Source organism: Melanostigma gelatinosum (assembly GCF_949748355.1).
Source record: "Melanostigma gelatinosum genome assembly, chromosome: 16".
Classification (NCBI taxonomy): Eukaryota; Metazoa; Chordata; class Actinopteri; order Perciformes; family Zoarcidae; genus Melanostigma; species Melanostigma gelatinosum.
In genome coordinates, this window is record NC_136649.1 from 14,524,150 (window position 1) to 14,543,644 (window position 19,495).

Sequence of the window (19,495 nt, forward strand, 5' to 3'; positions counted from 1 at the left end):
GAACTGGCTTGTGTCACATGTCTCGTAAAAGGGTTGGCAAGTCCAGAGGCTGATTACAACTCACTGACCTTGGTTTTCCTGCTGAGGGATATTTCTTATACAATTCTCGTGTGTGTGTGTGTGTGTGTGTGTGTGTGTGTGTGTTCAGGGGGAGTGCCGTTATGAACAGGAGCTTCTCCCTTACTGCCACGAAGCGGATGCTGTTGGCCACGTGAAGAAAGGCCAGAAGAAGCAGAAGGGCACAAAGACCGGCACTAAAACCACCAAAAACAAAGCCAGACCGTCTCACTCTACGTTGTCCGATCTGGAACACTTCGACGACGAAGGAGATTGGGAAGATACACGAGGAAAGACCACAGTTTCCACACTCGCTGTGACAAAACAGAGACTTCTTGTTGCCCATGATACTGAGGAGGCTTATGATGACATCACAGATCACCCAGGACCAGTGTGTCCTCTTCCCTCAAACAATGCCTGTCCCGAAGCTGACACGGATGATGACTGCGTCATTATTAACGAGGATGTCATGAAGCCAGATTCCACGGTTGGTGAGGCTGTAAATTATGAGAAAACTTCACAGTTGATTACAAGGTTTGATGAAGATGAAGATGTCGAACTTCAGGCCATGTTTTACCTTCCTAAATGGGATTCAGCGCCTCCTCTTTCCTTTGCTAAACTCCCAGGAAGAGACCAGAGTCTGAAGCTCATCCTGGCCAACGTGGCGGAGCTCCTGTCCCGATCGCCGCCGGTTTTAGATTTAGTGGCTGACATGGCTGCTCCATCACTTCCTCCCTCTCCTCAGCGGCCTCATCTGCCATTCCAGATCAGCTTTACCCTGGATGTGGACGACAGTGATGATGAAGTGACGATGAGGGACGCTGACGATGCCCCCCTGAGGGCGGACTCCGACGAGCCTCCAGTTGATAAAGAGGACAGTAAACCGTATCGTCATCGGCCTCGTCAGGAGCAGCAGAGTGCCAGCAGGAGCGGCGTGGCGGCAAACAGTCCGACCTGGGATGAAGTTTTTGGGGGAGAGGAAATGAATGATAAACAGGATGTAAGGGATAACCGCACGGAGACAGGCGATGAGATCTACAAGGAGGAAGGGACTGGTGATGAAGCTGAGAAGTACAAAGAAATAGATATTAAGAACGATGGCACGACGGAGGACAAAAAGAGTTGGGACGATGTGAGGAACGAGGAAATGCCCGACTTAACACGTGGTGGTGGTGTGGAAGATGACTTTCAGTGCAGAGCTCAGATGGACGAGAGCATGGATCTGTTTTGGGATGACGAGGCCTTCCTGCAGATGACCATCCCAGACATCTCCACTTCTGGCGTCACGGCCGACACATCCGGAGTCATTGCTGATCGCACAACAAAGACGTCCAACGCTTCACACACATTTACCCCAACAAAGCTATGTCGCACTACGCACGCCGCTGAAAGCACACGCAGATTAAACACCGCACACAGAACTCACCCTCCAAATACCCCGAGCACCACAGCACACACAGCAGCACCAAGTAAATCTGTGCCAGACAATTCAATGACGGACAAGGTAATCGCAGCTCCATGTAAATCTCCGTCATTTGACGGCTCCCATGTCTACTACTCTGTCAACTTTGACCTCGGCTATTCACTGGAGGACTCTGACGAAGCGGAAGAAGAGGCAGTTCCCGCCCCGCGTATATCGACCTCTCCACAGCCGAAGAAGCTGGCTGACCCCGCTGCGCCTTTGCCGGCCGTCTCAAACTCTTCCACTCCCTATAACGGCTTCTTCAGACAGAGAAAGCCTCCACAGTCCAGTGAATCCACGATATTAACGCCAGAGATGCTTTCAGAGCACAGGAGGAGAGAAACGTCGTCTCTTCTAGCTTCGCCTTCTGCAGGTGGTGCACTCCCATCTCCCATCACGTCACCAGGAGTCAGGCGGATCCTAATGCCCGGCTTCACCGGGCCTCGCACTCCGTCTTTGGTCCCCAGCTTAAAGCAGAGACGACCGGAGGAGAACCCCGACCCTCCTCATCCAGGTTTGTTTACCTTTTCAAAAAATGTGATTCCTAACCTTAAAACATCGTCACACTGGTATCATTTGTCCCGCTGGAGAGATTTCTGAATGTTTCACCTTCTTTCTTAGCGGAACGCACCAGTGACAGTGAGGATGAGGTCGTGGTTCATAAAAGAAGACATCAGAATAAAGTCAAACCCTTGTCGTCCCCGGACGTGGTGAGCAAGGCCTGTCGATATTCGAGCTGCAACTGATTTGTGTTATGTTACTAATATGGTAATTGTTTTCTCGATTAATCATTTGGTCCAAAGGATATTGTGAAAAATGCCAAATATATCCAGTTTATTCAAGACAGTTGGTCGGAGAGTTGCACCTCTGATTGATGTAAATTATCTTTTCTTTCTTTTCATAAGATCAATGAGATAAAAATATGGTCACTTGAATTTTAACCTTTTTGGATGTAGAATACAAATACCAAGTACCGGTAAATACAAAAAAAACCATCAACCTCTGTGTTGTGGTGCAAACAAAACAAGGACTAATGCAGGAGACGTCTGACTCGGACGACTCTGGCTGTCCGTCACCTCCGAGGTACCTGCAGTTGTCATGGCAACGAGCCTGCAAGCAGCGAAGAAGCATTTGCAGCTCTTGAAATGTCAAAAACACATCTTGATGAATTGAGATGAGACACCACGTACCTACTGTTTACGAGTGACGTGTGACCCGTTTTGTCTCTGCTCGTCGAAGACGTGCAGCGGCGTGGACTCCCCGGTGGTGGCGAAGAGGAAACGTGCAGTTGCACTTAACACCGTAAGGTTTAATTCATTCGCAGCGATTAAAGCCACATGGTTCAACCTGTTCCGCACAGTCAATGCGATTTAAATGATTTCACTCCACGCGTTACTTACACTCATTTCCTAAATGCTTTTGATGAATATGCAGCTTCATAAAGCGTTTCACAGTATTTGACTCATTTGTTCTCCTCGCTGGTCTCCAGTCAGATGAAATGGAGGGTGAAGCCGTTTCTGATGATGATTTCCGGAAGGAGTCCGTGTTCACACGCAGAAGCACAGCACCCGGAGCCGAGAGGCAAAGCGTCCAACGAGGCCAAGCCAAGGTTTGTGTGACAGATGGGTCTCTGCAGAACGCTGTGATCTGAATCTGAATCGTATCATTTATTCGTCATGTTTTCTTGTCACTGCATGCAATGAATGGCACCGGTGTTGATGCAAACACAGCTCTGGTGCCGTGTTTGTTTCTGGTTGCTGGAAAAATTAGAATTCATGTTACCGTAAGTGCAGAAACGTGAATGTACTGTGTATCATTTTTAGTGTGCGAATGTATTTCTGATGAATATTAGTCAAAGATTTACTTTGTTCTTGGTCTCCACAAACTCCTGAGGGAAGTATCTGGTTATTTAGCTACAAACAAATACAACCATAACATATTTCAGACCAGTTTTTGCCCAAAAATGACACCTTTCCTCCCTCCATGAAAATGTCACGTCTATAAATGTCACTCACAGACGCATGGAGCATCCGTCAAACTTGACATTATCCACTGTTTCTTTCTCAGCATCCCAAACGTCGAAAAGGCCGCCATTTCCTGGACGAAGAAGCAGAGCTGTCGGGGGAGGGGGCGGGCGACGTGTCGTCTGATGAAGAGGATGGAGAAGAACAGGACCACTCTCTTGAAGGCTTTGTGGTCGACAACACACACTTCTCACAGGGACTGAATGGTGCGGCGCCGTGTTTAGTCCAAGAAATGTGATTTGATTGTACCCTCAGTGGATTGTATTTTAAACCTAATTCCCTAAAGTGAGCGGGAGGATTTGTGCCATAACATTGAGGCTTTGTTTGTTCCCCTCTATGGCAGACTCAGAGATGCATGGCGTTTACCTGAAGTCAGTGAAAAGCCCTGCAGTCCAGGGAAAGTTCAAAATGTCCCACAGAAATCATCACAACATGGACATATTTTCTCAGGTATACTGTATATTATATTGTCTTTACTCAATGATAATATGACTTACAAAGAAACCAAATACAAGGCAGTTAAGTTACCTTCTGGTCTTATTCTTGACTCCAGGTGCCTGAGATGGATGAAACGTATGCAGAGGACGGCTTTGTGGTGGGAAATGAGGTGGAGGAGGTGGAGAGCAGCGTGGAGGACGCTGAAGACGTTGAACTTATGCCCGAGGAGTCGTATGTGGGGGGGCGGAGGCAGTACGCCACCAGACGGCGTGTATTCCTGCACAAAGCAAGAGCTGGCGCCAAGCTTACAGCTGGAGCTCCACCAGAGCAGAAAGCCGGGCTGAAAACCAAGCGCGTCCGTGTCATACGCCTTGAGGATTCTAGTGAGGAGGAGACGGAGGAAGTTGGTAAAAAGAAAAGTCTCACAACAGAAGCGGATGTTGCTGTCCCTCTGTGGCCAAAGGCAGTACAGCAGAAACCCTCCTCCTCCTCCTCGTCTTCAACCGCAGCATCCAAGGTCTCAGTACTGAGCAAGGCACAGAGGTGCTCAGTGAGTGAGGACCGGCAAAAGGAAAGGTAAAAGAGATTCTCATATGGTAGCACATAAACTTTCATCAACCACTGGAGCATAATCGTCTTTTATCTTGCAGGTGTCGTCAAAGGATAGAAAATCAGCATTTGCTCTCTGATGAGCTGGACTTTATCGAGACAGAGTTGCCGTTATCCTCCAAGAAGCAACCCCAGGTACGAGCAAAGATGGTCCAGATACACACTTGTCCTACGGTGTGTGTGTGTGTGTGTTGTTGAACATGGCCACTAAAACATACAAAGAAGCTGACTTCATTGAGGTTTTCTTCCAGGCACCTCTTGCCACCTCCTCAGTTCCACAGACGTCCACCGCACAGGGTCCATCATCAGTCAGCGAGGCCCCTGCCCCCCCCGCACCTGTTTGCATTCTGGTGGACAGTCGCTGCCTCAGTAGCGGGGTGGAGCTGATGACCAGCCTCCGTCAGCGCCACGCAGCCACCGTCCACGTCTGCTCGCTGGATGGCAGCTACTTCATCGTCAGCAACCGCACGGCGGTGGAGAGGCACAGCCAGTCGGACTTGGCGGCAATGCAGAACCGCAAGCGACTGGCTGAAAGAGTGAACAGCTTGCAGGGGTTGTTTGAGCGCGTTTGTCTGATAGTGGAGAAGGACCGAACCAAGCCAGGTCAGTAGGGAGGGGCCGCTGATTTGATGACTTAATATGGGTGTTGTGCTGTGTATTTTGATTACAGGATGGTTTAGCAGCTTGCACAGCAAGTTGATATACTTTGAGGTATCACATATGTTTCAGTTCTTTGTAATTGTCGCCGTCACAGGCGAGGCGTCCCGTCCGTTTCAGCGAACACGCTACTACGACAGCACTTTGACGGCGCTGGTGCGCACCGGGATGCGCTTGCTGTGGAGCGATGGCACCGAACAGAGCGCCGGCTTGCTGGCTGACCTGGCACGGCTGGAGCAGCGTAAAGGTCAGGGCATCACCGTACCGATGGAGGTCAGAGGGCAGCACAGGCAGCAGGCTCTGCAGCTCTACTTGAGCCTGCCCTCAGTCAACTACATCCAGGCCCTCAGCATGAGCCACAACTTCAGGTCTATTGGCCAACTCATCAACAGGTAAAGGACGTGTGTGTGTGTGTGTTGTGGCAAAGGAACAGATACTTTCTTTCCCGTTGTTCACACAGTACAAGGTCTCCTCCCGTCTTCTTCTGTTCCTCCCACAGCTCCATTGAAGCCATACAAAGGGGCGGCTGTATGAGTCGGTCCAGAGCCGAGGAGATCTACCGCTTCCTGCGCTACTCCTGCGACTCCTTCTTCTTGAACACATCAAAAGCAGGAAAAACCAGCTAGCGGCGCAGAGGAGCAACCCTGTAGGAAAACAATCTGAAATCTATTCCGCTCTTCCTTTATTTGTCCACTACTTCGTCTTTCTTCACTTCCCCTGCCCTTCTTTTTGTTGCTCTTTGTTTTCACTCACCAGGGACCAAAGGGACGACAGGCACTACATGTACAGTGACTGAGCTATTTGAAGTGCCTCGGGATAATAATCCAACCTTCTTGCACAAGTTGAAAGGGAAACACCACACAACTCAAGTTGTTTGTTATATAATACGATGGGTGTCTTCAGGCATAGGACTTGTTTCATGCAGTGTCTTTGTCACAATTTGGGTGAAGTGTTTCCCTTTAGACTCGAACAGTAATCTAAGTTGAGGCAACACTGTGATCATAATCAATATTTGATTGATACTTAACTTATTTTTGCCAAATCATGTATCCATATATCAAATATCTTGAATAAACTGCTATTGTTTTTATACACAACTGTCAAAGTATTTGTGTGTACAGGAAGTAGAACCTGTGATACCATCTGTCACCACTAGATATCAGTCTTTCATTTCTTTAACGGTCACTTAACACAGCCGTCCATTCTCAGATATTGTGGGAATAGTTGATCTGCACCAAGAACAGTCTTTCAGAAAACAATGATTTTTATTTCACCTTTCTCTCAGAGTACTACAAACGAGCACAGAACATGAAGGCAACAGTAGACGGTTAAATCAGCCCTTTTACAAAGATGTCAACAGTCGTGCATAATCCACCCGTACAGTCAGACAACTTGAGACAAAGAGAACTAAAATCTTGGAACCAAAAAAAACAATACAGGATTGGAACTAAAGAACTAAACTAAGGAACTAAAAAAAAAAAGATTCACAGTATGTACAACATTGTCATTGGACAACCCCAAAGCTCTTTCAGACCAGCCAAACATCTGCCACTCTTTAATAACAAAAACCGCAGCAGCAAGAAAATGTGTGGAAGGAAAGTAATAGCGCCAGCAATTTGAATACTCGTCACCTGCAAGTAGGTTTACAAAGGGATTTTTTTTTTTTGCACGACTGCAGTTTCACTGTTGGATTTGTTGTAGTTTACACTTCAAACCTAGAAAATGTAACGCGTCTGTGAACTCGGGCAGCTGTTCACTGAGTAAAGTACTGAGGTCAAATTCCTCTAGGTCACACTGTGTCCCCCTGTCCTACAATGACTATCCTGGTTAATATTGAGGGACACAGAGCTGTCCAGTGACTTATTCTCGTAACACTTGTGTGGTCTGATGGTCAAGCGTCTGAGAATGTTATCACAGGTGCATAAATGACAGAAGTAATAATGTGCCGTCTGAAACTCGCAAACAGCAGCTACACAATGTTAAACCTGCAGCTGAAAAGTGTTCAAATTGCCGGACCCATTCCTTCCTCTGCCTCTAGGTGGCGCAGGCTAGTGCACAGAACCGTTCTGACAAAACCACACCTCCACCTTGAGGAGGAGGCACAAGTTTTAAAATTACATTTAGATTGTTTAAAAGCCCACTTTCAACGAGCCATCAGCAGCCAACAGAATCTTGCCCTACTTGGAAATACAAAATTAAAAATATTACAAAATGGACAATGTGATGGCAGAAAATGGTTTCTAACCGTGCGTGTACTCACGATACCATAAGGTGCTTTCTTTGGACACTGTCCACGACAAAAAGATTAAAAACGGCATAATGGCTTTGGACAATGATTGTGTCAAATAATTACATTCTTTAAATTAAATGAACACACATGCCTTTGTATCTGCGTTTGTCGTACTGCAACGGTACGACAAACGGTACGACAAACGGAGCCTGTAATATTTCCACCAATTAAAACTTTAAACAGCATCAAGACTTTGGCTCAAATTCTTATGACTTCTCATAGGAAAGCTGAACTATATACACACAATTATAACCTCAGAAAAATAATATTTAGAGGTAAAACGCTTTCTTTGTCTCTGTAACCATTGTGAAAAGATGCTGCGTTCACACTATGTGGGGGTGGACGTGACCTGAATATCATGGAGGTAACAATTGATTGCTTAAAATTATTTAATTGTAAATTGAAAATCACATTAATTTTATCGATTGACGTTTGCAGAATGTAACAGTGAAAATGCATTCATGTTCACAAACATGCTGAACTTTGTAGACTATTTTTGGTAATCAATAACTATGTTTAGGCATGTCTTAATGTCTTATAGTAGAGATACATACTCTATGATTTGAACACAGCATTAAAGACAGTCTCACTTTTAAGAACATCTGTAACTACTGTAATCAGTGACAATTGTAACAGTTTCCTAAATTACTTGAAACTCAAAATGTGTAGAAAAGCCAAGGACTATTAGCCATACTATATTTACAAGTGCAACCATCTTAAAATATATTATTTAAATAATGCACAGGGTCACTTGGCTGTAGCTCCATGGGCTTACCTCGGATCAGTTCACCTCTCTCATAATTGACACCAGTGAACAGATCATAGACCTGCATTAAGCTGCAGCTTCCCTCCAGAGAAACGCTATATAGACTTGCTGATGACTGTAGTCACGCTCTCTGCAGCTCACATGTTGGTTGGCTGTGTCTGGGGCTGCAGAGGCTGCAGCTGGACTGACGGCGGCTCAGAGTCCTGAATGCGACACTCCTCTCCCTCGCGCATGTACAGTAAAAATAGAGTCACGGTGGCAAACGTGGTCGCATTCACTGGAAATGCGCGGAGCAAAGTGGACGTGAGTCCGCGCGTGAACACCCTCCACCCCTCTTTCTTTAAGCTCTGCCTGACACAGTCCATGATGCCGCTGTACTGGTGGACGCCGCCCACCCCGTCCGCCTGGAGGCGCGACTTGATCACGTCCACGGGATAGGTGGAGATCCAGGAAGCGATGCCGGACATCCCGCCGGCAAACAGCAACTTGAGGATCATGTAAGGATCCTCCGGCTCGCAGCCGAGGTAACGTGTCCACATGTCGTAGGCGAGAAAGTACACGCCGAAACCGGGTGTCTCGCGCAGCAGGGTGGTCACCATGCCGCGATTGATACCTCGGATCCCCTCCTTGTTGTAGATTCTCACCAGACAGTCCAGGGAGTTCTTATACAGCTTCCTCGTCGACTTCTTCTCTCCGGTCCCTTGCAGCTGCATGCGCGTCTTCGCCAGCTCCATCGGGCAGCAGATGACACACTGGATGGTTCCTGCGGAGGCGCCGGCCAGGAACTGGTTGAGGGGCGTGTCGCGGCCAAGCTTGCGCATGGCGTTGCCCTGGACCCCAAAAACTATGGCATTGATGAAGGTGAGGCCCATCATTGGAGAGCCGATGCCTTTGTACAGGCCGAGCATCTACAGACACAGAGACAGATTACCGGGACATCAGAATCTCTACAGAGCCCAGCAGCTGTGAACATTATATGATCATTTCTGCACGCAAGTTGAACGAATTAAGCTCGTAAGGATTTATAATGTAGTGTAGCAAACCGAGAGAATACATTTTCAGACAGGAGCAGTGACAGCCAGTGTCAGTGACAAGCTGGCAGCAGTGTCCTCAAAACCTTCAGCTGCTAGGCACACACACACACACACACACACACACACACACACACACACACACACACACACACACACACACACACACACACACACACACACACACACACACACACACACACACACACACACACACACACACACACACACACACACACACACACACACACACACACACACACCAGTGTGATACATAGCAGAATGAAGAAAGTCAACAGGTCAAGGACAATGTAAACAGATCATCAGATTGATTTTGTTTTGTAAATGAATGCCCACATATATGAATGTGTGGGAACAAATTGCTGAGAACAACTTAAGATTTGCATAATGTACTGTAGTAGAAATACAATCCGATGCCTCCATGTGAAAACAGCCACAAGACGTTCACCGAGACCAAGCACACACTTAGCTTAAATGGCCTGATGTGCAAAGCTTTATTTAGCCCACGCAGAAAAAAGATCCTCACTGACCCCCCCCCCTATGTTAGCAACATGCTGGCTGACCATGGGCTGATGCGTGTCTGGAGATGGGACTGTAACTGGACACTTTGATCAGAGCGGTGACCATTCTCACAGTAGGCAGCACACGGTGAAAGACATGCACATTATCTAAGCAGCCATGACGGAGAATATACAAACTAGTAAAAAACATTGAGACATTTACAACAAACTTACCGACTCTTGCCGTATGATTGACTGGAAGCAGTGATATGTCCCGCGGTACAGAGGTCTGTCCACATTTTGAACTTGAAGCCTCACCTGTGGATGACGGCCGTCATGTTAGTCATGTGATAAAGTAACATGGCCGTCAACAGGGCCACAACAACTACAAGCCACATACTGTAACACGGAGTCAAAGGGAAACAAGCAGGCAGAGCTTTGAAATGGTTCTTTGAGGGTAAAATAAATCTATTAAAGGGTGCAACATACAAGGGGAAGAAATTAACCGAGAATGAAGTTGTATGAGAAACTAAAATATCTTCTGTGCTTTATACTTCTATAGAACAAGACATTGAGTGAGAGAAGACAATAAAATACCTCGACCATACTTACTAGGTCACATTTCCATCGAGAGGTTGTTTATTTCTCTCTCTCATCTACAACACAGTGACACTGTTGCTGTTAAGACAACCTCCCCGAGACACGAGCTCAGGGAGAAATGACATTGAGAGCAAAGTAGAAAAGAGCTACAACCAAACCATCAACCACCTCTGTATGCCTCCCATGTGGATGCTGCAATTTCACACAATCGTGTGCTGTATTTAAACCTTCCTCCTCAGTCCTCAAACAAATAATGTGAATGACAACAATGTATTCATTGTAATTCAAAGTTTTACAGAAATGGTGAGATGGGAGGTCAGAAAACCACACCAATGATTATTTTGCCATTAAATTGACTTTAACGAGTAGCTTCAAGCCGAAAGTGAGTACGGTAAGTCTACTAACGACAGTGATAACAATACTTCATGCGACTGTGTGCGGTTAGTTGAAAACAATGACTGTAAAGGATAAGAGAGCACCAGAGTTATTCAGCAAAATGCCAGTAACAGAAGCAAATGTCCCCAAATAGCCTCTGATGAATGACAATTTTATTTTAAGGGGAAATGAGTGTACGTTCTTGTTCTGAAGTTCAGCACAATACTTTATAGCATACACAGAACTTGGTTCTATTAAAACACAATCTGCATCAGATAAAACACAAGTATTTCAATAATAATAATAATAACAATAATAATAATAGCAGCCCTACAGTCATCTAAGATCCCATTAATCGTGCTCAAGTATCTCAGTGTATTGCAGCATGACTAACTTCAGATTATCTGGCTTCATATTCAGAGTGGTCTGATTTACAACACCATAACAGCAAAGTACTGGATCCTACCATTGCCCAACATGAGCAAATAGTGTAGAAGACGGAGCAGACACTCACCTTCACAGTGTCAAACGGATGTCCAACCAAAACACCAGCTGCCCCTGAAAAAAAAAAATCATACTAATTATGAAACTTTGTATTTTTAGAAAATGGCATAGTAATCTTGCGGCTCGTCTCTCAACTGCAAACAGCCTGAGCAGAGTAATCACTGCATTGTATCGGTGTTGAAAGCTCGACGGTGCCCTGTCCTTGACTGAGCAACAAATCCATTATACAGTAACTTGTGACCATGTCATATCAGGACATATTAGCCAAGAGAGGTATTCACTCATCAGAGGTATCTAATCCTCAAATGTGATACATTTATAATGCTGATTATAAACAGTACAAACAGTGTATCTATATTATAATGTACGGTACTTGTTTTGAGGGTCTAGTTACAAATCATGCACATACCTGTTATTACTAAGGTGTGACCAGCTTGCATTGGGATAGGAGTACAGGACAGGACATGTCTGAATCAGTGAATAAACAAAATAAGTCGATAGATGTGTGGGTGTAGCTTTAGGGGAATATATGACCATGAGGAGCACAAATATCACTTCATTTCAGGTACTAGTATCTCTACATAAAGTACCTTACATCTGGCTTTTCTGGACAACACTCTTATCTCACCAGCTCTAAAGTGAGACTATCTGGGGTAGTTTTGGGGAAGACCTGCCTTGGATTTTCGCCTGTGAGTTATCGGTTCGGAATGTCATTTCCTAACTTTAACCTACACCCGGGATTTCCATAGAAGTTCAGAGAAACCAAAAAACAACAACTTGGATTTTGAGTCTCTTAATTGTAGTTTGTTTGTGTATCGTTTCTCGGACGTGGCAGCTGGAGACAAATCACCACGAAGTGTGAGCGGTCCACGCGCTCCTTGAGGAGACAAACTGAAAGCTGGCTAATGCTAACGCTAGCTTCCGCTCGTTAGCTTGGCAAGCTAACATCAGTACCAGCTCATTAACAGTTACTTACCTCCTATACAGCCCGCAGCGAAGTCCAATGCCATTCCTTTAAAGAAATCTAACGGTGGAAATGTGTCAAGCTAACTTGGTGGCTGACAGACGTAATTCACAAGTTATTCAGTAGGTACTTTTGTTATAAATCTCCCCGGAAAAGAAAGTCAGCACTTCGATATTTACAAGCTCAGGCTTGGTGTTCAAGCCAAGCTTGGTTAGCGTTTAGCAATCTCCTCTGTTGGGTTTCTGATGCTGAGCAAAGCGGACGGACCCGGAGCGTGGTTGAAACTGTGACAGGTTTATTTCGCTGATGTCTCCGCACACGCTCACTATTTTAAGTGCCCTTTACTGCCAAAACGTTCTATATATATATATGTACCGCAGGAGGAAGGAGGAGGCGGCACTGGTTCAAAGTAGAGAAGAAGAAACGTGTATGCGCTTATTTAAAGGACACCCAATCGGATTACTTGGAAGTAGACAACTCCCCTAGCCGGGTCTGTCCGCCCCTCGCACCCATTGGCTGCTGCCGGGCCATAGTCTCAGAGCCGCAGAGGCGTGTTAGAAACCATCGCTGCTGATCCTCCGCACCTTCAAAATCAACAGTGTTATCATCATGGAGGTCGTCATCAGCATGTGCGAGCGTCCCAACTGGGATACTTGAACAGAGTGACAGGGGAGCTATGAATAGTGTACTCAAACTAAACTAGTAGTGTGGTGAAATACAACACAACGGCCCTGCAAACAGTTGTGGAAAGTACGCACATGTACTATACTGTTCATGAAGCAATTCTACTTCACTTCAGTATTTCTATTTTTTGCGACTTTATGAAGCCAAATGGGGTTTATTTTTGACAATTTTGCAGAATCAGAATATTAATATAAACTATTTAATCAACTCATAAACTATGATGTAATATATGGATAGAGATACCACCAGGCAGTACATCAAGTAGAGTAGCCCCACCTTTACAAGGTGCAACATTAGTGCTAACACACTAACTAACTAGAATCCATGAAAAGATAATATATTATTCTGAACTCATTATGCCATTCGGCATAATGAGTATTCCTTTTGACACTTTAAGTATATTTTGATGCTGATACCTTGTGCTTGTACTGAAGTAAGATTTTGAATGCACGACTGAGTGTTTTACTCTGTGGTATTATGACTGACTGACTACTTCTTCCATCACTGAGCGTAGGGACAGTCAGAGAAGTGGCGATTTATCTCTATAGTCATTTTGACCACATAGTCTGTAGTATTGTACTGGTTGTAAAGCATACTTTCCCCCATAGAATCTATGGGGACACAAAATATGAACTAATCTAATTAAAGATGGATTACCAGCTAAGCAAAGTGGGCAATCATAGCACTGCAGCGACCCTGAAAGCTTTTTTTTGGTTTGAAGCACGTCCCAAAAAGTCTTCAAATGCTTTTATATGCATCCAAATGATTGGAGGATACAACACACCAAACAACCAAAGCAAAGAGGCAAAAACGTATCCAGACGAAATCTGTCCAGTGGCATCATTGTAGTCTTCAGCCGAGAAGAGCGTGGAATTGCATTGTTGTGCTGATTTGTCATAGTTTAAAATGTCAGTCCATATCTCTATTTGTCAATTACTTCATAAGCTTAATTTCTGTTCTTCAGGTTGTATTGCTGTCTCCAGCTGACATGGTGAAAAGATGTCAGCAGTGTGAGGGGGTTGCCTTCTCAAAATGTACAGTTTTTATAGTATCATTTGAAACATGTTCAAACGTGTCCTCTTCTTACAGAGTGGAAAGTGGTGCTTCTGGCAGGTTTGTCAGGCAATTTGGCACACCCATGGTCTCAATCGGAGCTGGACTCTGGATGGACTGGTTTGTGCAGCGCATACCGAGGCTTTTTTCACTGTATCACACGAACAATATCATCTGAGCAACTCGGGGCCTTCTCAAAGGGCCCGACTCTCAGCCTTCAGTCAACATGTCTCCTCCGTGTATGAAACAGTGATGTGCCTTTGTAAACACTCAACTTACCTCTAGCTTTTCTTTCTCTTACGTGTTAATAATTACTTTGGATGACTTACAATTTGGTCTTCATTTTCACCTTTGATTATTCTCTCATAGTCTGACAGGGGGACACATGGAAAAAAAATCATACTGAAGTTTTTAAATAATGCCATCATGAAGGATTTTCCTTTTTCAATTTTTATGTATAAAGTATGTATTTAAGACGGCTGAATTGTTTTTCTACAGAACATATCCTGTGGCTGTAGGTGTGGAGTTTACAACTGAAGCTGACAGTGTTTCTGTTTCTGCAGCGGTCTTCAGGTACCTTTAGTACCACTTTAAAGTGAATTGTGAATTTTTGGAGAGTTGTAAAACATCAATCTTTTCACTGTGTTATACATATACATATTTGTTTACAATTTTCCATTTCCCCCTCAGTGTTTATACTGTGACACAGTTGAGGATTACTCCCACCCTTGAGAACAGAGTCAGGCAGCCAGTACAAATATGCTGTACTCATAAACACATTTGTTGTCTTAATTCTTTTTTAATCTTATGTCTATGAAAAATGTTTTTTTCTGTATTATAGCAGTTCATTTTTAATTGCAACATCTTGCACCCCCCTCCATGTGACTGATACATATACAGTTCACTGACACAGTTTGTCTTGTGCTCTCAGACACTTGGCCGCCATTTTATCAGTTCAGGAACTTCATATTGTTTTCTCTTATAAATTACGGCTATATTCAAATTACATGTGAATGAAAGACCTGGCCTTTAAAGGAACATTATATCATGTAATATGCATTCATTGTTCAAATCACTTCTATGACAACAGGCATGTTTGACTTGTCATGGCAGGAAAAGCACAGGTGTTACTCAGAACATGAATGATTTAAGTGTCCCAGTAAGCCATGGCAGTGTGAAGCATGTACAATACTAGGACCCTGAAACTGATGGACTTCAATGGAATACAGCCATCGTCAATTATGTATTTACTGTGACATTTTAAAATGTCTGCTGTGAAATAAAAAAGGCTGTGTAACGCAAAAAAAAAGTTTTCAAAAGATGTTTTTGGTTGTTCAAGTAGTTTATTTTTTAGTCGTTGCATAACCTCTCCACGTAGACCATGCTTAGCGAAATAGTTACCTTGAGTCAACTCCCTTTCGCTGATGAGAAATACATTTTACACAGATCGCCTCCTTATTGACATGCTCAAACTCTTCAGAGATTAACGTCTCATAATATATCCCCTGTTATCATACTCTCACATCATTATCATATCTCTTCCAACACATCTGCTTCTGTTTATTACAAAGTGACAGTTATTTTCCCTCAAGTAAAATAAGACTTCTTGACCAACGTTTTTAAAAGGTGGATGTGTAGCTGTGTTGTAAGCAGATTTTGCAACAATGTACACTTGTTAATTTTCATTCATCCTGAACGGTTTTCCAGGTTTGGAGTAGGGCTCATGTGACATTACAGCAGCGCTGCAACCACAAACACTTCATGAGAACAGACGTGTGCATTTAGCGCAGAGAAAAGCTAACACGCAGCATGAAGGTGAGGGTAATGCAATGCTTAGTTTGACACAGAGAAGCACACCGTTGCTCCAGTCCTGATGCAAAATGTCTGTCTTCTCGTTGCAAGTTAAATTGAAAAAGATGGATAATTATTTGCTCTTGCACAGAGATTAGTGACATGATGAACCTTGACATCTCAGTTGCTCAAGGAGGCTAGACGTTGAAATTTAAAGGCCTGGGTGTCATGAACTGCTTGACTGTCTCCTCTGTGACTTGTTTGCGTTGCTCTTGATGCTGTGTAATCATTGGCTGCAGTGTCTCAATCAAAAGCTTCTTCAGTTCTCCCGTTAGCAGAGCTCCACTGGTGTAATCCTGTAGAGGGAAGTTTTAAAGGAATGGGAGGAGTGTGCAGAAAGGAAGTTGAAGGGAGAATGCAGAGAGCAGAACGAGAAGTCGTAGAGAGATTAAGGAAAGCAAAACAAAGAAAAGAACATGATTAGCAAAATAAATAAAGTTTGGAAGGTATAATTTGCGTTCTCTGTCCTCCTCATCCTCACCTGTTTGATCTTCTCCAGCTGTTCATCATCCTCCAAGAAGAAGGTCAAGTACATGAAGGCGACGTCTACATCCGGGTTTCCGCCGTACTTCCTGTGCTCTTCCACTGTGTCTTTTCCTCCCGAAAATGCATGTTTGTTGACCTGTGAGTAACGATAACACTGGCCAGTAAGCAATTATAGGCAATGTCAATTTGAACGAGCAATAACTAGTAAGAGCGGCACCTTGTTTTTGATCTGTTTGGGTGTGTCAGTGAGGAAGATGGAGGAGTTGGCGTCACTGGCGCTCATCTTGGTCTGCGCCCCCTGCAGGGCTGGGAAGAAGGTTGAGTGCAGCAGGGCTGGTTTGTGGTAGCCGATCCTCGGAGCCACATCACGAGTCATCCTGAAGTAGGGGTCCTGGATGAGGGAGAGGATAGATACAGACACATGTCATTGTGAGATAGGACACTATTGTGTTGTCATCGTTTACTGTAATGCTGTCCTGACCTGGTCTATGGCACAGGGGATGAGACATTGTATATCCTTTCTGCCTTTGAAGATCTGTGGGAAAGAGCTACTGAACGATGGGGCTGCCTGGATGGCTGGGAAGCTGATCTTGCCTAGAAAATAATAAACACCATAAACAACCAACAAGGTATTCACACAATTACACTTCAGGGTCAGGAAATCATGTAACAAAACCACAAACACAGGATTACACCGACATGTTTTGTAAATCAAAAGGAAAACGTAAATGTTTCAGCTGCTGGGCTGACTGAAAGCAATCAAAGAATGATCCGTCTTTTTTTAATCATTAAGTATGACTTAGTCATCAGTTGTTTAAGTTGCCTTACCGATGCAGTCGCTGTCTGTAAAGCCAAAGATGCCTTTGACCTGGTTGAATGTCACATGTTTCTGGATCTTCACCACATTTCTGTAGAATGCAGGGGATGCACTGCAGAAGGTAAAATGAAATGAACACATTTAAAAAACAAAATTCTGACCAGATTAAGAAATGATATGCAGTTATGTGAACAAATAATAAATATGGCAGGGCTCGTATGTATCCAAGGAAGCCTCAGCATACGGTCTGCCATGTGGGAATATACGTTACCCCATGTAGTCAAGGTCAGAGAAGATGAAGGTTTTGTTCACATCGAAGCCACAGGCAATGATGTCCTTGGCGTTTTCCACAGCGAAGCGGTGGCAATCTTCAAGTGATAGATCCTTCCACAGGTACTTCTCATCATCAGTCAACTGGATCACCAGAGGAATGTCAAATACATCCTGCAACCACCTGCAACAAGGAAGTAAGTTTGGGTCTCAACTTGATACTTTGAGATGGTGCCTTCAATAGCTCTTTGGTATTAATAAACATTACAGAGGGAGAACTCACTTGGTGAAGATGAAGGGGATGAGGTGACCAACATGCATGGCCTCTGAGGACGGACCTCTGCCAGTGTAAAGGTAGAAGGACTTGTGCTTCTCATACCCATCCAGTACCTGATGCATATCTCTGCCAGGTACAGAGATCAGAGGAAAGTGATAAATTGATTTGTTAACTCTCACCAATGAATGCTTTACTTTGAATGAAAGGTCACAGAGGTTGACGCCACACAATAACTTGTGAAATTTCCATACACAAAAAGTAATGAATGAGGAAAACCTGTGTGAGAAGAAAATTCCTCTTCGTAGAAAGCGATGAGGCTTCTGTCCCGAGACCTTTTCTATTCTGTCCACCAGCTCCTGGTCAATTTTACTGCTGCCAAACCTCACTAAGGAAACACGTGACACAATGTGAGCTGTGTTGCTGTTGTCTAGCATAAATCACACATGGGTGGAAATATATCACTGTCATAAATGTTTATCAGAGTTAATATTATTCCGAAATATATATTTGCCATACAAATCCAGCTCTTTGTGTGACGCTTGTCTTACCTATGAGTTTGTCGTAGTCCACTCCCTTGGCGTTGTTGGTGGAGACGTTCCACGGGTCAACTGTGTCGTCATCATTAGCGCCATCTGTTGATGGCCCGTTCTCGGGGGCCACAGATGTTTCTGAGGGCGGAGAGCCTGCTTTGTAGTCCTGACCCGTCAGCTGTTTGTAGTCTACTTTCAACTTTAGCAGCAACTGGACAGCAGCATCGATTTCAGCCTGAGGAACCCAAATCCCTACTGTCAGATAAAGCAGCTACATCACAACAGAATCAAGGCGCAGTGTAAAATAAATTCTCATGATATTTTGAAGGGTTAGTTCACCCAAAATACAAAGCTATGCAGATAGTTTTTGGCTTCAGCTCAATATTTCTCTTTCCCCCTTAGACAATGTAGGTGAATGGAATATCATGTGTAATAAACCAACACTGTTATTACACATTAGATTTCAACCACCTACTTTCTCTGCTTTAGCTGTTTTCAAGGCCCTGACTTCGTCTCCTTGTGATGCCAAACTCTCGTAGAGCTCCATTGGACTCTTGGCTCCTTCACCGTCTCCTTGACAGTCTGTCATCCTCTTCACACCGACCAGGTAACTGAATAGTAATAAAGACGTTAAAAGGAATCAGCAAATATAATGTAACTGAAAGATACATGTTCTGTATAGCATCTATCTTAACTGCTTAAGCATTACTGTATCTCCTGCCACAGTAGTTGAACATCTTCCCATATGTTAACCATAGCTAACTTGATAAGCTACTGAGCTAGCTCATCTAACGTTACCTCTACATTTACCTCAAGCGTCCATATATCATAAATGATAAAAGCATTAAAATCACATTCAATAATAGAGGGACTAATGTTATTTCTGATTAAATAAGTGACTAGCCGGCAGACCGTATATTCTTCACACACAGCTCATACAACTTGCATCAGCCCGGTAGTGTTTGGGTCAAATACTTCCCCAGGCAAACACGCTTCTTCAAAGTTTCCGCTATTAATTCATGATTAATTAATTACTTTTTTTGATGCGTTAAATGCGAATTAGGTTTTCTTTATTATGTCAGCTTGATTTCATACAAAACCCAGGCGTTAAACTAACTGTAAATACAATCTGTACGGTGTATATCGGAGGAAAACACGGAGCAGGACAGACACTTCGGTTCCTACCTGCAGCTTTCAAAATAAAAGCTTTTACACGTTAGCATGTTGTG

At 44.2% G+C, this 19,495-nt stretch overlaps 3 protein-coding genes across 7 annotated transcripts in view; 1 reads left to right on the plus strand and 2 right to left on the minus strand.

The window, feature by feature from the left end:
- The window catches only part of fancm (FA complementation group M), a gene marked incomplete at its 5' end in the record, with an annotated part of 33,961 nt that extends 27,668 nt beyond the window's left edge, over nucleotides 1-6,293 (plus strand). The window contains 11 exons of the mRNA XM_079287132.1: nucleotides 149-2,033; nucleotides 2,141-2,229; nucleotides 2,759-2,821; nucleotides 3,009-3,128; nucleotides 3,587-3,749; nucleotides 3,887-3,993; nucleotides 4,097-4,557; nucleotides 4,632-4,725; nucleotides 4,842-5,193; nucleotides 5,345-5,639; nucleotides 5,747-6,293. Coding sequence (XP_079143258.1) covers nucleotides 149-2,033; nucleotides 2,141-2,229; nucleotides 2,759-2,821; nucleotides 3,009-3,128; nucleotides 3,587-3,749; nucleotides 3,887-3,993; nucleotides 4,097-4,557; nucleotides 4,632-4,725; nucleotides 4,842-5,193; nucleotides 5,345-5,639; nucleotides 5,747-5,873 — 3,756 coding nt within the window. The 3' untranslated portion in view covers nucleotides 5,874-6,293. The remainder of the gene's footprint in view (nucleotides 1-148; nucleotides 2,034-2,140; nucleotides 2,230-2,758; nucleotides 2,822-3,008; nucleotides 3,129-3,586; nucleotides 3,750-3,886; nucleotides 3,994-4,096; nucleotides 4,558-4,631; nucleotides 4,726-4,841; nucleotides 5,194-5,344; nucleotides 5,640-5,746) is intronic.
- Nucleotides 6,294-6,504: 211 nt separating this feature from the next.
- slc25a29l (solute carrier family 25 member 29-like) lies at nucleotides 6,505-12,634 on the minus strand. 3 transcript variants are annotated; one of them, XM_079286473.1, is made up of 5 exons: nucleotides 12,311-12,634; nucleotides 11,744-11,802; nucleotides 11,345-11,388; nucleotides 10,090-10,173; nucleotides 6,505-9,211 (listed from the first exon to the last, which is right to left on the minus strand). In XM_079286473.1, the coding sequence occupies exons 2-5, from the start codon at nucleotides 11,772-11,774 to the stop codon at nucleotides 8,441-8,443; spliced, it is 930 nt and encodes a 309-aa protein (XP_079142599.1). In that variant the 5' UTR covers nucleotides 11,775-11,802; nucleotides 12,311-12,634; the 3' UTR covers nucleotides 6,505-8,440. The 3 variants fall into 3 exon arrangements, with proteins under 3 accessions (XP_079142599.1, XP_079142598.1, XP_079142600.1); XM_079286472.1 differs by lacking the exon at nucleotides 11,744-11,802; XM_079286474.1 differs by lacking the exons at nucleotides 11,744-11,802; nucleotides 12,311-12,634 and adding an exon at nucleotides 10,468-10,511 and having other exon boundaries at nucleotides 11,345-11,375.
- A 2,735-nt stretch (nucleotides 12,635-15,369) lies between these two features.
- On the minus strand, nucleotides 15,370-19,229 carry wars1 (tryptophanyl-tRNA synthetase 1). Of its 3 annotated transcripts, none has more exons than XM_079286693.1 (11): nucleotides 19,179-19,229; nucleotides 18,742-18,877; nucleotides 18,285-18,501; nucleotides 18,013-18,121; nucleotides 17,743-17,862; nucleotides 17,461-17,643; nucleotides 17,201-17,301; nucleotides 16,854-16,966; nucleotides 16,590-16,763; nucleotides 16,368-16,508; nucleotides 15,370-16,182 (listed from the first exon to the last, which is right to left on the minus strand). In XM_079286693.1, exons 2-11 carry the CDS (start codon nucleotides 18,853-18,855, stop codon nucleotides 16,024-16,026), a joined length of 1,431 nt encoding a protein of 476 aa, XP_079142819.1. In that variant the 5' UTR covers nucleotides 18,856-18,877; nucleotides 19,179-19,229; the 3' UTR covers nucleotides 15,370-16,023. The 3 variants fall into 3 exon arrangements, with proteins under 3 accessions (XP_079142819.1, XP_079142818.1, XP_079142817.1); XM_079286692.1 differs by having other exon boundaries at nucleotides 19,077-19,213; XM_079286691.1 differs by lacking the exon at nucleotides 19,179-19,229 and adding an exon at nucleotides 18,962-19,044.
- Nucleotides 19,230-19,495: the final 266 nt, after the last annotated feature.

Coding starts and splice junctions, on each gene's coding strand:
- slc25a29l (XM_079286472.1), bottom strand. CDS start 12,344: ATGGCATTGGACTTCGCTGCGGGCTGTATAGGAG. Junction 11,389..12,310: donor CGCTGCGGGCTGTATAGGAG/GTAAGTAACTGT, acceptor TTTTTTTTTCAG/GGGCAGCTGGTGTTTTGGTT. Junction 10,174..11,344: donor ATCCGTTTGACACTGTGAAG/GTGAGTGTCTGC, acceptor CGTCATCCACAG/GTGAGGCTTCAAGTTCAAAA.
- wars1 (XM_079286691.1), bottom strand. CDS start 19,011: ATGGGAAGATGTTCAACTACTGTGGCAGGAGATACAGTAATGCTTAAG. Junction 17,863..18,012: donor GGAATTTTCTTCTCACACAG/GTTTTCCTCATT, acceptor TGTACCTGGCAG/AGATATGCATCAGGTACTGG. Junction 17,302..17,460: donor TCTGACCTTGACTACATGGG/GTAACGTATATT, acceptor TACCTTCTGCAG/TGCATCCCCTGCATTCTACA.